General features: G+C 32.4%; 1 protein-coding gene across 1 annotated transcript; it reads right to left on the bottom strand.

Annotated features, from left to right (window-relative positions):
- Positions 1–684: 684 nt before the first annotated feature.
- LOC139842499 (receptor-like protein 6) lies at positions 685–3,420 on the bottom strand. The gene has a single exon (XM_071832634.1). The coding sequence runs from the start codon at positions 3,418–3,420 to the stop codon at positions 685–687; it is 2,736 nt and encodes a 911-aa protein (XP_071688735.1).
- Between the last annotated feature and the right edge of the window lie 13,996 nt (positions 3,421–17,416).

The following is a 17,416-nucleotide window of genomic DNA, read 5'->3' as shown; positions in this document are numbered from 1 at the left end:
GCTGTTTCTGAGATACTATGCAAGAAATTACATTATTATCATGTATTTAAGTTATGCAGAATAAATGTTTTAGCAAAATGCTGACCAAGTAACATAAACAACAATCACCTAACTCCGATAAACATCTCTCTCAAACATTTTATCAAACACTTAACTTACAAGGCCAATATTACCACAGGCTGAATACATTTTTATAAAAGTTGTTGTTTATAGATCCATTAGAATCAAAACTCGGCTTTAATATCAACAAATGAATAAACCATTCATTTCTAATTTTTATCTATAACTTAAATAAAGTCTTGGCAACAAAGAGCATCGTACATGACTTGATGACTAATAGGTATGTGGATTTACCAGGTATAGTATAAGATTAGTAGTTCTTTTGAGCAGACGATGTAGTTTGACTGATTCAACACTAAGGATGACATTTGAAATGATAAATAAAGGAATTGATCAAGATGGATCGTGGGCAGGCCAAAGGTTATGTTTCAGGAGAAAAAATATGTATTATATGCTTGCAGGTATCCAGTCTAAGAACTCTCTCTTTTGGAAAAATCATTAAAACGTTCAGCGTCAATTATCTAGAAACTTATGTAAAACCATACCACATGATGCCAATATGAAAGTTACAAAGAACTACATACAATGTTTTTGTTCTTCTTTATACATTTATCATATACAGACTTAGTTTCTCCTCTTGTTACGTATTGGCCTTACCCATGTGTCCTTCCTCATCCCAAATCGATCAGTAAACCAATCGTGATACTTTGCATTTAGAAATTTCCACAAAAGAAGTCCAATTACCGACCCATTTACAAAGCCTGAGAATATGACAATCCAATCGATTATGTCATCTGGGAAGAGAGACTCGTACTCATCGATTGTTTGTGGAAGTGCTGATGGTGTTGAACCTTGACATTCCTTAGATAACGGTTGTCCACACAGTTCAAGATTACCCACATAGGAATAGTTCTCAAATGTATTGAACTGTCCTCCGGTTGGTATGCGCCCTTCAAGATGGTTGAACGACACATTGAACATGGCAAGGAAGCCAAGTTGTAACAATTCTCGGGGAATTTTTCCCGATAGCTCGTTATGGGAGAGATCTAAAGACTCAAGCTTCTTTAGGTTCCCCAGTGATGGTAAGACATTGCCTGTAAGGTGGTTGTTGGAAAGATTAAGTGACTGAAGGCCAAGAAGATCTGTGAGTGATTGTGGGATATCTCCTTCAAAATCGTTAGAAGATAGGTCAATTGCAGTAAATATGTTTAGAATCTTTACATACTCTGTATTAACACCTTTGGTTATTATTGACATAGTGAAGTTGATGTCAACACTTGATGATCCCGAAACATAAGTGTCTCCCATAGTAGAAGAACTGATAGCATTAACAGATTTCATTGCCTTCCAAGTTTTGAAGTAGTTGTCAGGTAGTTGACCACTGAAGCCATTATTTGAAAGGTCCAAGATACGTAACTTAGGGAAATCCGACCTAAAATTATATTGATCTTGAATAGAACCGGAAAATTTGTTGGACCTTAAGATAAGCATATGAAGCTCAGTAAGAGTTCCTAACCAAATTGGGAAGACACCATCAAAAGAGTTATCTCCAGCTTTTAGAACCTCTAATTTAGTACAATTAGCTAATGATTTCGGTAACGGACCCATAAATCGATTCTCGCTGAAATCGATAGTCTTCAAGAGGCTTTCACGGGTAAAGGTATTTGGGATTGTGCCATGAAACTTATTTCTGCTTAGACCCATGTACCCCAGTGACTTGCTAAAGTTTCCTAAACATTTAGGAAGGGTTCCAGTCAAGCTGTTTGAATCCAGATACAGATTTGTAAGGGATTCTGCTTGACATATGGATGGTGGTATCTCTCCAATTAACTTATTGTTTGAAAGGTTAATAAAAGTTATTGTTAATTGATTGTTGTTGAAAATCCACCCAGGTATGGGACCTGCAAATTTGTTGTCGGGGAGATCTAATTCTTTCATTTTCTTTTGGAAACGAAGGAAGGCAGGGAACTCCTTCAATTCGCATGATGACAGTCGCAATGTCTCGAGTTCAGGTAGAGTGTCGTCGGTGTAGTTGTCAGTGGTGACAACTGGTATTCCATCTAAATACAGATCTTGGAGTTTGTTGAGTCCTACAAATGTGTTTAGGTCCACCGTGCCTTCAAATTTGTTACCAACTAGGTCAAGAGCCTCTAGCTTTTTGAAGTTGGAAAATTCACTTGAAATGGTTCCGTGCAATTGATTATCATAAAGATTTACATATGTTACTTGGGTGAGGTTCATAAATGAAGATGGGATACGGCCAAAAATATTATTTTTGGCCATTTGAACAACACTAAGTTTGGTTAAGTTTGCAAGTGAGGGTAGGATTTCTTGGTATATGTTCATAGATTCTAGATAGAGCACTTCAAGGTTTGCCAGTTTTCCAATCCAATGGTAGTCATTCCCCTTGTCAAAATCATTGTAAGATAATTCCAATTTGTTGAGTTTTGATAGACGTACCAATGAAGGAACAGTGCCTGTGAAACTGTTATTTCCAAGACCTAAGAATTCAAGTTGTGTCAAGTTTGAGAGTGAACCCGGAACACTCCCATAGAAGAAGGAATCAGAAAGCACGAAGAATACAAAGTAATTTAGGTTGCTTATGGATTCTGGTATTTTCCCAGAAAAACCTGTTGTATACAGATTCAAATACTCGAGTAAGGTGTCGTTACGAAACTCAGGCAAGGAACCGGTGAGGTCAGGATTGAGTGCTAAGCTAAGATATTTCAACTTCGGCAAGTGAAGTATTGCTACTGGAAATTCACCTTGAAGTTGACAATCTCGAAAACTAATTGACATCAAGGAAGAAAAGTTGGACAAAAATTGTGGTAAGGAAGAACTGATGTTCACCTGTGTGAGATGAAGTGTGTCGAGTCTAGTCAAGTTTTGCAACAAGCTAGGAGTTTGAAGCTTTAGTGAATTAAATGACAAATCCAACAAAGAAAGTTGGTTCAAATGTGAGATTTCATTTGGGATTTTGCCACTGAATCCTGAGTCAGAAAGATCAAGGCTTCTTAACTGCTTTAGACGAGCAATTTCAGATGGTATTTGAGATTCAGCGAAATTGTTCATCGAGAGGTTAAGCTTTTGAAGATAAACAAGGTTAAACAGAGTACTATTAGACTTGATGGGTCCACGGATTGAGCTTTCGCTCAAGTCAAGCTCGATCACATGGCGATCATTATTGCTACACACCACCCCATCCCACAAACAACAATCAGAAGAAGTAGTAGTGTAATTTTGATGAGTTTGCTTAAACTGAAACAAAGCTAAACACTCTTTATCGTGGCTTATTAACGATGATGACGCAGTGGGTGTGATCAGGAAGACTAATAAGTAAACAAAGGAAATTATAGGCATTGAGTTGCTAGCCTTGAAGAAGTAATTATTGAATTTAATTTACTTTAATTCTTTGTGCAGCTATGCAATGTTGTTTATAGACGGAGTGAATGCGTATGACTTTGGTAGTGGCTAATGAAAAACATAAATTTAATTATGGTCAAAGTCAAGCTTCTTAAAACAACATTAATTTTATTGCGTTTTAACATGGATGTCTCATTTTATTATTGTCATAAAATAAGTCTAAACTTGAGAGTTGAGCATATACATATCTTTGGAAATAAACAAATACATACTACAGGCCGGCTGGCTCCTTGATATATATATTCTCTATTTGAATCTCACTAAGTTTGGGTCATAGTTGCAACTGATTTACTGTAATATTAAAACATTTTGAAAGATTCTATAGAATGGATGATTGTGATTTGTTTGATATCGCTAGCGCTAATCTAGAGCCAAAGCCAATCTTTGGCACCACTTCTAGCGACCTTATTTGCTAGCGCCAATGTGCTAGCGTGATGCGCCTAAGGCAACATCAAGCATATATGAGGACGGTAGTTTGTGCTTTTTCTGTTTGTTAATATTGCTTAAGAGTATACTCAATATTAGTCACAACTAGAAAAAAATTCGGCTTGCGCGTTGTTGCGGGGCTTTTCGGGTTACATACTCATGTTTAACGTAGCGTTATGTATTTACAGAATCACAAACGCATTGTTACGGGTGTGTTTGGATACACGTGGTTAGTACATAGTATACCTAATGGCCTGCGCATTTTTAACGCCAGGAAAATCGTGTAAAAAGGGGACGGGAACCATCGATATGAAATAGTTAGTTTGAGATGTTTATTATACGGTATAATAAAAAGCGTTGTATTCGTAAAATTATTTCGAGTTGAACGGTGAAGTCGAAGAAATTTAACTCGCGGCGAGCGAGAAGATACAGCTCGTTAAAAATTTAGCCCGGAGTATGTAGCATTTTTTAAAAAGCGTCCGTTTCGCGTATAGTTACTTGTATTGTGTTCATAAAATTATTTCAAGTTGAACGGTAACGTCGGTGTAATTTAATTCGCGGCGAGCGAAAAGATGGCCGGTTAAAAATATGAGTGGACTGTATTTAAGTTTTTTTTAATAAAATTGTAATTTACAATTTGTCCCCTATTTTGGGGAGAAGAGTTGTATGTTAGGTAAGTGTTGAGGGGGTGAAAATGTAATTTTGTTGGGTGTCGTTTCTCAATCAGCGTATGACCAAAATCTGGTCGCCTATTATATTAGTCACAATATCGGTTTCAATTGTTATGATTTTGAGTCGGTTGTTACAACTTTCGATACTTATTTAAGTGAAAATAACCGACTCAGGTTTAAATAAGCATAAGGGCCTGGATTTGAGCTAAATTCTGAAGTTTGATCAAGTTTTGGAGCTAAAGTTGTCATCTGAGCTGATCCGGTAAGTTGAAGAAGTTTTTCTAGAAACGATACAATCCCGGATCGGGATCCCCATTACCCTATCTGGGATCTTTGCGTTTGCTACACATTTTATATTCAGAACATGATCCCTATCACCAACGACCATGTGGTTCAACGGTACCCGTCCCTATGAAGTTGGGGGCCCATGTGTGGAAGTTTGAAAGAACAACATGCGCAAGTTCGAGTCCAGGGGATCATGATTTACCTTTGACTCTCTGGTATGCCTTTGTGGCGCTGCATTAGCTTGCCTTGTGCATACGCTGATCCCCTTGTACGTTGGGTCTATCACGTGCCCTTGGAGGATGCCTTCGGACTAGACTTTGCCTGTCACACATGGGATTCCTTGGTGGAGGTGATTTACAGCTAGGTATCTGACTCTTAAAGGGTGGGTTTGGTAAGTTGTCAAAGGCAACACGGGGTTTGCGTGTCCCTGCCGATCTATGTGATGACCCGGGAATTTCCGACCAAATTTAAACTTAAACTTTATATGATTTCGACACGATAAGCAAAGTCTGTAGAGTTGAGTCTCAAAAAGTTTGAACTATTTTCATATATTCATGTGACCTTCGACTGTTCCCGATGATTCACGAACCATTGCTTGTAAATATGTGGATATATATAAATATGTGTATTTATAAATATATGTATAATATATATAATAACATGAACATTAATAAACTATTATATACATTTATTGTTATAAATAAATATGTAAAATAAATTACATTGTAATAAAAACTATTATTTTATATGTATATTTCTTGTATATATATATATTGTTTATATTTAATTTAATTATTTAAAATATATTTATTTGCGTAGTAAATTTTGTTATTTAAAACTGTTTATATATATAAATAGTGTATATTAAATATAATAAATTTTGAGCTTAAATGGTAAATGTCTGTAACTTTCGGTTGACGTTTAATTATTTTTAAAATAGGTCTAATATATATATATATATATATATATATATATATATATATATATATATATATATATATATATATATATATATATATGAAGTTTTAAAATAAAAGTTGGTCCAAAATTTGATTAAAAAGATTATAGTTTTGATAAATATTTTTATTACCTTTTCAATCTAAGTTTTTGTACTCCGTACATATAAATTGGAACAGAAAAGAAATAATTATAGAATCTTTTTGATCAGGTTTCAAACAGGTAATGACTGAAATAAATAAATGGACTTAATTTTAAAATATGGGATTTTTTCTGAATAAAATTATACGTTAACTGTTTAGCAATGGACACTTCTAATTCACACGTTTGTTTGATTGCCAATTATTGTTAATTTTCATGTTATTATTATAGTGGGTAGTTTGTTTTTCCTTCCCACTTGTGCATTGGATCCGTAAATTGTGTTGAGAATGATTGAATGATTACATTTGGTTACTGTGTTATTTTCTATCTATCTAAAGCTAATTCTATTTATACATATCATATGCATATGATAAGAATATATTAATATCCAGACCACTACTCCCTTGCTATTACTTCTTCTTCATTCGTGAGCACAACCTCCACTAACCATCACTAACCACCTTGAGTCTCGGTTATGTTTCTTTGATCACCACCCGAACCCATCACAACCCAAACCACCATGACCTCGACTCTCTCTTTCTCCTCTCTCTATTATTTCTAATTTGAACCGTTGGACAACTCAACACCAAGAACCAAGAACTTCATCTTCATTAATCCATCACAAAACCGAAACATGTTACTACTTCTATCCTTCTGTTATCGTGAGAACTACACCAAGACACCACACAAACGTTGATGGCTACTATTCCTGGCACGTTTCTGTTTCTCCTTCGAACCAAAACCCGACTAAAAACCTGCAAACAAAACCCCAACAAAACCCTCCTTGTTGGGCTGAAGTTCGAACAAGGCCAGCTCCCTGTTTTATTTTATTTTTGTTTCAAAACAAACACAAACCCACACAAACAATCATCAAACCATTACCACTGCTCGATGCTTTACTCTTGATACTAATCGGTTTTCATGATTTCTAGTTCAAACAATCACCAAAACTCCCACGTAAGACTACTGCTGCGTTCTTTAATTTTTTATGTTGTTTCATCCTCACCATCGAACCACCTCACAACCACTTTGATTATTCTTTTAAACTGTAGCTGCTATTACCCCTTCTGTTTCCTGTCCAAACTGCTCGAACAACGACTGCCATCATTAGATTATTATTTTTTTTGTGGCCGACAACAATAACATGGCTGACCTATTTGTGTTTTAGAAAACAGTTTTAAAGAAAAAGAAATCGATCAATACATCTAAACTATAATTAGTTTGGGCTGTTAATGGTTTGCTTGATTTGGACTGCCATGTTTTTCTATTTGGGCCGAAGTAATCTGGGCTAAATAACCTAGGTTGGGCCGTATCACCACTTGCGTGGTTTCTCCATTAAACGACTGCAACTGCAGTTCCTTTTTCTGTTTTTACGAAACCGAGAACGAAGGGAGTAAGGATGATAATGATGGTGATGTATTATGATACCTTATGATAATGGATAACGATGATTCGTTGATGATGATAATATAAGTATGTGAAGAAGAAGAGAACACGAGAATAAAGGTTAAAAAGAAATTAGGCATAGGTTAAATCAGAAAAACAAAGACATAGGGTTGGCATTGAGTGTTTGGTTTAACCGAGAGGTCACGGGTTCGAACCCGATCAAGGACGTTTATTTTTTTTAAAGCTTGTTTTATTAAGGTAGCATTTATATTATTTTTATTTTTATTATTATTATTATTATTATTATTATTATTATTATTATTATTATTATTATTATTATTATTATTATTATTATTATTATTATTATTATTATTATTATTATTATTATTATTATTATTATTATTATTATTCTTATTATTGTTGTTGTTGTTGTTGTTGTTGTTGTTGTTGTTGTTGTTGTTGTTGTTGCTATTATTATTTTATAACACTAATTATTATTACTAATACTAATGCCATGTAATTTATTATTAACATTAATATAATATATATTATTATCATTATCATTATTACTACTAATATTATCAATTAAAAATTATTAGTATTATCATGACTAACTTTATTATTATTAGTAGTATACTATCATTATAATCAAAAAACAACTTTTATTACTGTTATTGATATTATGTTACCAAATAAACTTTTTGTATATAAAAAATATACTTTTAGTAATATTACATATAATTATTTATTAATCATATCGACATTTTATATATATAAATATTCATATATAACAAATTAAGTATTTTAATATAATACTAACCAAATATATATTAATATAACTATATAGATATAAAACATTTTGAATATATACACAAATTAAATATATAATATATAAATTAAGATATAATAAATAAATTTGTTCGATTACGATTATGTGTATTAATAAATATATAAATGTTATAGGTTCGTGAATTCGAGGTCAACCCTGCATTGTTCAATGTCGTCATATGTATTTTTACTACAAAATACAGTATGGTGAGTTCATTTGATTCCCTTTTACTCTTTACATTTTTGAGACTGAGAATACATGCGCTACTTTTACAACTGCTTTATTAAATGCTTTTGAAATACATTTTGAACTGCGAATACATGAAATGCTTTTATAAATGTTTGACGAGATAGACACAAGCAAAACATTCCTTGAATGAATTATGTGGACGTGATAATTGCCACCATTAAATTATGTGGACGTGATAATTGCCACAATTGATATGAATATTTTTTCCCTGATTATTATTGCTTGGTAACCTAAGAATTAGGGAACATCACTAATTTTGAGAATTAGTGCACGCCTAATTGACACAAATCCTAAAGGTAGCTACCGGGTTTAACACCCCCACCCAGAATGTTCACTAGACGGAAGGTCTAGTGGGCGTGGTGTTTAGTACTTCGAAGTTTATATGATTATTATACAGACGAGATGTTATGTTTTGGGGATATTATTATGCGCATTATATGTTAAGGTCGGTTACCAAGCCAAGCTATGAAAGAAATAAAAAGTGAATGTTATGTATCGAGAGAATGATTTTATACACAGGTTATGTGTATGTTATTTTTGTGCACAAGATATGTGTACGGTTACTAAGATTTATGAAAGATGATTTCGTACACGAGAAAGGTGTACTGTATTTAAAAGATATCGCATGTACATTACAGGTGGGTATAGGATTCGGGCCCATTTGTACCATGCAGCATTTAAATCTTGTGGTCTATCAAAATGATGAATTTTATTGTTTTATGATAAACTTATGAACTCACCAACCTTTTGGTTGACACTTGAAAGCATGTTTATTCTCAGGTATGAAAGAAATCTTCCAATGTGCATTTACTCATTTTAGAGATATTTCTTGGAGTCATTAATGACATATTTCAAAATACGTTGCATTCGAGTCGTTGAGTTCATCAAGATTATTATTAAGTCAATTATAGTTGGATATATTATGAAATGGTATGCATGCCATCAACTTTCGATGTAATGAAAGTTTGTCTTTTAAAAACGAATACAATGTTTGTAAAATGTATCATATAGAGGTCAAGTACCTCACGATGTAATCAACTATTGTGAATCGTTTATAATCGATATGGACTTCGTCCAGATGGATTAGGACGGCTCATGATAATCTACACGTTTTGAAAGAACATGATCCTATCTGGACCCTAAGATCCCTATCCGGGATCTCATTGTCAAACGAAAAAAATGCAAGAGCTGAGTTTCGAACTTGAACCTTCAACCTCTTGGTTGAAAGGGCTACCCCACGATACCTTCAGGCTAATGGCCATTTGGTTGGCATGGTAGTTGTATAATAAGTTGTACACTTATTGAGGACGAGTGGGGTGATAGCACGCACGTTGCTGCGGGAAATAGTTTCGCTTCATATCTTTATAATTACAATCTGTACATCGACGATCAACACAAACAATTAGAGTAATAAAAACCAAATAAAGTACATATATATCCATTAAAGCTTATAAAAATATATAGATCCATTAATGTTTATAAAAATAAAGTTGAAACAAATTTTACATAAAAACGAAACAATTTTAAAGTGGCTATGGCAAATGGTTTATCGTTATATCAAGTCGACGATTAGACTCCATTAAAGCATATATATATATATATATATATATATATATATATATATATATATATATATATATATATATATATATATATATATGGGCAGGATCAATTGGGAAGTAACCAATCGGGGGGAAGCGCAAAAAAAAATCCGTTTTTTGTTGGAAATTTTTTTCCCGGCATCAAGATCAAACGAAAATATGAACATTTAGAAAAGACACTTGATGATGAATGTTATTATTTAAGCGGGAAAACGATCGACAAAAATAAGATTCAAGATAATATTGTTCGTGAAGAATGTGAACGTTTTTTTTTCTTCATGTTTTGTGAAGTAAAATTTAGCTCGATTTAGAGTTTAGAGTTTAGGGTTTAGGGTTTGGTGTTTGGGGTTTATGGAATAAACCCAAAACACCAAACCCTAAACCCTAAACCGTTGGTGTTAAAAACTCAATCTAAACCCTAAATCTAAACCCTAAACCCTAAATTTCTAAACCCTAATATCTAAACCTTATAAACCCTAATATCTAAAACCTCAACATACGCTCGAAAAACACGATAATTGTTATATCTTACTTCTTTAAGCGTTTTCCCGCCACAATAAAAACATTTATCACAAAGTGTCTTTATTAAATGTTCACATTTTCATCCAATCTATAATGTTCGTGAACAAAGTTTTTTTTAAAAAAGGAAAAAAAATTTTTTTTGCTTCCCCCCGCTTCCCCCCGATTGGTTACTTGCCCCTTGATCCTACCAATATACATATATATATATATATATATATATATATATATATATATATATATATATATATATATGGGCATGATCAATGGGGAAGTAACCAATCGGGGGGAAGCAAATTTTTTTTTTCCTTTTTTTGGAATTTTTTTTTCAGGCATCAAGATCACACGAAAATATAAACATTTAAAAAAGACACTTCGTGATGAATGTTAGGCGGGGAAACGATCGACAAAAATAACATTCAAGATAATATTGATCGTGAATAATGTTAATCTTCGAACGTTTTTTTTTTCTTCATGTTTTGTGAAGTATTTTTTTGTCAAAATTTAGCCCGATTTAGAGTTTAGGATTTAAGGTTTAGTCCCTAAACCCAAAACCCTAAACCCTAAAATCTAAATCGTTCGTGTTAAAAAAACTCAATCTAAATCCTAAATCTAAAACCTAAATCTAAACCCTAAACCCTAACTTTCTAAATCCTAGTATCTAAACCCTAATTTCTAAACCCTCAAAATACGCTCAAAAAACATGATAATTGTTATACATTATTTCTCCGAGCATTTTTCCACCAAAATAAAAACATTTATCACAAAGTGTCTTTTTTAAATGTTCATATTTTCATCCAATCTATAACATTCGTGAACAAAGCTTTTTCAAAAAACGAAAAAAAAAAATTTGCTTCCTTTCGCTTCCCCCAATTGGTTACTTCCCCATTGATCCTACTATATATATATATATATATATATATATATATATATATATATATATATATATATATATATATATATATATATATATATATATATATATATATATATATATATATATATATATATATATATAAAGTTTAAACAAATTGTACTGAAAAACGAAACCATTTTTAAAGAGGTTGTAGCGAATGATTTCGATCTATATCACGCCGATGATCGAATTTTTTAATAATACTAATAATAATAATAATTATTATTATTATATCGTAATAATACAAATAATAATAATTATAATAATAATTATAATAATAATTATAATAATAAAAATAAATAATAAATAATAAATAAATAGTATTTTTATTTTAATGTTCATCAGTACGTCAACAATAGTATATATATTAGGAATAGGAATATATAGGTTGGCAACAATTATATACAGGGGTCAATGTTATACTTATATGATTAGATTCCAAAATTATTGATTTATATAATTCAGAATTAGAATGTTAGATATACTGTCGAACCAACTTTTTCAGGAGGTGACTTCTTTTATTAACATTGAAAGCCTTGTCAAGTTAGGGACTAAAGTTTGAAACGATGACCGTTGATCTCAACTTTACAACATAATACACAAATGGTCCCAGGATTTATCAATTGTTATTGATTGTTACCCAGTTATGTTGATCACGTGATAAACACGTTAATCACGTGATAAACACATAATGAGCACTTCGATCTTTTTGCCAAAGTAAAATCAAATTCCACCTTCATCTTCATCAATATCAAAGATCATGAACCCATATTTAATTTTACAACTTCTCCATGAAAATCAAACTAACCAAAAATCTATAATACAAAACAAATTGATGGAGGATTATGTGACGAAAGACAACCGACAACATACACAAACTCTTTGATGATTACTAATAAAAATACATAAGTAGAAACAAAGGACGGATAATACAAAATTAGAAAGAAAGGTTAGTAAGAGCTCAAGGTGTCTGTATATTTCAAGGTCGAAAATGGACTTTAAAATTGATTAAAGTGGGGTGTCGTTCGGTGTCCATTTCGGCGTTCATTTCAAGGTCGAATATGACTTAGACCAATAAGAAAATAGGATAATTTAAAAAGAAAATAAAAAAAAGGAAAACAACCCACCATTGGGTGGGAGACGATGAGAATGGACGATGAGAAGAGCGGTGAAATGGAAGCTGGTCCGGTATCCATTTTTGTCCGGCGTCAGTGCTCGGCGGTGAGATCACCTGCATTCACATCTTCGGGGTCGAGATTAATCAACTGATTAAGTATTCCAATTGCTTCATGAACCTTCCCATTTTTAATTTTTAAATCCATTAGGGTTTTCAAAGCCCTAATATCGTCAAGGTGAGAGCACAGGTGTTCCTCTACTTTTTTAATTTAATTAGCAGATCGGACTTAATTTAATTTTACAACTTCTCCATGAAAATCAAACTACCCAAAAATCCCATGGATCTGCACTAAAATTAATACGGAGTAATTGCAAATTCAAAATAAAATACAATATTCGAAACAAATGGACGGAGGATTATGCAAAGAAAGACAACCACTAACAAACACAAACTCTTTGATGATTTCTAAATTTTCTACTAATAAAAATACAAAATTAGAAACAAAGGTTAGTAACAAACACACTCACCTGCATATTAAGTATTCCAATTGCTTCATGAACCTACCCGTTTTTTAACTTTTAATTCCAAAATTTTCTACTGTATTTTTGTGTGAATGCAACTGTAATGTTAGAATTGTAGTGTATTTAGATTAATTGATTAGTTTTAATTTAGATGTTTATAGTGATGGATGTTTATGTTATGAGGGGATTTTTATAAATGTTGAAGACTTGTTGTTTTGAAAGAAGTGATTCTTTATTGTTATTGAATTGTGTTGTGTTTTTGTGTACATCAACTTTGCAAACATCTTAGCCTATTTATAAGCCTCCTAAGTTGGCTAGAATCATCTAGCAATTGCTAATCTAGATTATTCTAATTAAATATCTGCTAGTTAATATCTAATACTACTACGTAATTCTAGATTAATCTTTTTATTCCTAATTACATGTAGATGAGTCTAGAAATACATTACTATATTTCAACACTCCTCCTTAATGTATTTCGATGTTACTCCGAGCATGTTGCGTAGGAACTCGAACTTTGGTCTTGGAAGTGCTTTAGTGAATATGTCTGCAATTTGCTCTTCAGTTTTGCAGTATTTTAATTCAATCTCTTTCTTAGCGGTGACTTCTCGTAAGAAGTGATATTTGATATCAATGTGTTTTGTTCTACCATGAAACACAGGATTCTTTGTCATTGCAATTGCAGACTTGTTGTCGCAGAATATTTGAGTAGCTTCGTCTTGTTTTTCGCCCATGTCTTCAAGTATTCTTCTTAGCCATTTAGCTTGATTAGCTGAGTTTGCCTTCCTTTTCTTGACTGATTTCGATGGCAAGAAAATATTTCATCAAACCTAGGTCGCTCATCTCGAACGTTTTCATCATGTCTTCCTTAAACTCTTGTATCATTCTCTCATTGTTTCCCGTATATATAAGATCATTATGAAATGGTATGCATACCGTCAACTTTCGATGTAATGAAAGTTTGTCTTTTAAAAACGAATGCAATGTTTGTAAAATGTATCATATAGAGGTCAAGTACCTCGCGATGTAATCAACTATTGTGAATCGTTTATACTCGATATGGACTTCGTCCAGATGGATTAGGACGGGTCATGATAGTTGGTATCAGAGCGGTGGTCTTAGTGAACCAGGTCTTGCATTAGTGTGTCTAACTGATAGTTGTTTAGATGCATTAGTGGGTCTGGACTTCGACCGTGTCTGCATGTCAAAAGTTTTGCTTATCATTTCTTGTCGGAAATTACCTGTTTATCATTCTTAGTCTAGACACGTTTTACTGCATTGACTGCATGAATAGTGTATAGACAAAATTCATATCTTAGCGTATCTGATAATTCATATCTTAGCGTATCTATTACTGTAGACCTTGCCTGACAGTTTCCGTAGATTCCTTCGTAACTTATAGGATTTTAGTATTATATATGCATATGTAAATTATGTATTGCAGGATACTAATCTACATCCTATAATCTAATTCATATCGAAAATCCTCCATCTGATCGTACGAGATGGATCCCTCAACCAGTTCGAATTCCTCGAATTCCGACAGCAATTCCGATATGGATATCTACCTGAGCTCCGAAAGCAGTGTAACCGGAATGGATCACCCGATTAGTCATATTCAATTCATCTAATGGGTTCGTAGTCGACTTAATCAATGGAGGCGAGAAGAAGGCGATGTAGTGACCCGAACTTTTCCATGTTTATATATATTAATTGAGATTGATATTTACATGATTAAATGTTTCCAACATGTTAAGCAATCAAACTTATTAAGACTTGATTAATTGAAATATATTTCATATAGACAATTGACCACCCAAGTTGACCGGTGATTCACGAACGTTAAAACTTGTAAAAACTATATGATGACATATATATGGATATATATATAGTTAACATGATACTATGATAAGTAAACATATCATTAAGTATATTAACAATGAACTACATATGTAAAAACAAGACTACTAACTTAATGATTTTTAAACGAGACATATATGTAACGATTATCGTTGTAAAGACATTTAATGTATATATATCATATTAAGAGATATTCATACATGATAATATCATGATAATATAATAATTTAAAATCTCATTTGATATTATAAACATTGGGTTAACAACATTTAACAAGATCGTTAACCTAAAGGTTTCAAAACAACACTTACATGTAACGACTAACGATGACTTAACGACTCAGTTAAAATGTATATACATGTAGTGTTTTAATATGTATTTATACACTTTTGAAAGACTTCAATACACTTATCAAAATACTTCTACTTAACAAAAATGCTTACAATTACATCCTCGTTCAGTTTCATCAACAATTCTACTCGTATGCACCCGTATTCGTACTTGTACAATACACAGCTTTTAGATGTATGTACTATTGGTATATACACTCCAATGATCAGCTCTTAGCAGCCCATGTGAGTCACCTAACACATGTGGGAACCATCATTTGGCAACTAGCATGAAATATCTCATAAAATTACAAAAATATGAGTAATCATTCATGACTTATTTACATGAAAACAAAATTACATATCCTTTATATCTAATCCATACACCAACGACCAAAAACACCTACAAACACTTTCATTCTTCAATTTTCTTCATCTAATTGATCTCTCTCAAGTTCTATCTTCAAGTTCTAAGTGTTCTTCATAAATTCCAAAAGTTCTAGTTTCATAAAATCAAGAATACTTTCAAGTTTGCTAGCTCACTTCCAATTTTGTAAGGTGATCATCCAACCTCAAGAAATCTTTGTTTCTTACAGTAGGTTATCATTCTAATACAAGGTAATAATCATATTCAAACTTTGGTTCAATTTCTATAACTATAACAATCTTATTTCAAGTGATGATCTTACTTGAACTTGTTTTCGTGTCATGATTCTGCTTCAAGAACTTCGAGCCATCCAAGGATCCATTGAAGCTAGATCCATTTTTCTCTTTTCCAGTAGGTTTATCCAAGGAACTTAAGGTAGTAATGATGTTCATAACATCATTCGATTCATACATATAAAGCTATCTTATTCGAAGGTTTAAACTTGTAATCACTAGAACATAGTTTAGTTAATTCTAAACTTGTTCGCAAACAAAAGTTAATCCTTCTAACTTGACTTTTAAAATCAACTAAACACATGTTCTATATCTATATGATATGCTAACTTAATGATTTAAAACCTGGAAACACGAAAAACACCGTAAAACCGGATTTACGCCGTCGTAGTAACACCGCGGGCTGTTTTGGGTTAGTTAATTAAAAACTATGATAAACTTTGATTTAAAAGTTGTTATTCAGAGAAAATGATTTTTATTATAAACATGAAACTATATCCAAAAATTATGGTTAAACTCAAAGTGGAAGTATGTTTTCTAAAATGGTCATCTAGACGTCGTTCTTTCGACTGAAATGACTACCTTTACAAAAACGACTTGTAACTTATTTTTCCGACTATAAACCTATACTTTTTCGTTTAGATTCATAAAATAGAGTTCAATATGAAACCATAGCAATTTGATTCACTCAAAACGGATTTAAAATGAAGAAGTTATGGGTAAAACAAGATTGGATAATTTTTCTCATTTTAGCTACGTGAAAATTGGTAACAAATCTATTCCAACCATAACTTAATCAACTTGTATTGTATATTATGTAATCTTGAGATACCATAGACACGTATACAATGTTTCGACCTATCATGTCGACACATCTATATATATTTCGGAACAACCATAGACACTCTATATGTGAATGTTGGAGTTAGCTATACAGGGTTGAGGTTGATTCCAAAATATATATAGTTTGAGTTGTGATCAATACTGAGATACGTATACACTGGGTCGTGGATTGATTCAAGATAATATTTATCGATTTATTTCTGTACATCTAACTGTGGACAACTAGTTGTAGGTTACTAACAAGGACAGCTGACTTAATAAACTTAAAACATCAAAATATATTAAAAGTGTTATAAATATATTTTGAACATACTTTGATATATATGTATATATTGTTATAGGTTCGTGAATCAACCAGTGGCCAAGTCTTACTTCCCGACGAAGTAAAAATCTGTGAAAGTGAGTTATAGTCCCACTTTTAAAATCTAATATTTTTGGGATGAGAATACATGCAGGTTTTATAAATGATTTACAAAATAGACACAAGTACGTGAAACTACATTCTATGGTTGAATTATCGAAATCGAATATGCCCCTTTTTATTAAGTCTGGTAATCTAAGAATTAGGGAACAGACACCCTAATTGACGCGAATCCTAGAGATAGATCTATTGGGCCTAACAA

The sequence above is a fragment of the Rutidosis leptorrhynchoides genome, chromosome 1, assembly GCF_046630445.1.
Source record: "Rutidosis leptorrhynchoides isolate AG116_Rl617_1_P2 chromosome 1, CSIRO_AGI_Rlap_v1, whole genome shotgun sequence".
In the NCBI taxonomy this organism is placed as follows: domain Eukaryota; kingdom Viridiplantae; phylum Streptophyta; class Magnoliopsida; order Asterales; family Asteraceae; genus Rutidosis; species Rutidosis leptorrhynchoides.
The sequence above is the reverse complement of the archived record's forward strand: the minus strand, read 5'-3'. Positions and strand labels throughout refer to the sequence as shown.

Bases quoted from the DNA above. Each gene is read 5' to 3' on its own strand.
- LOC139842499 (XM_071832634.1), bottom strand. From the start codon at position 3,420: ATGCCTATAATTTCCTTTGTTTACTTATTAGTCTTCCTGATCACACCC.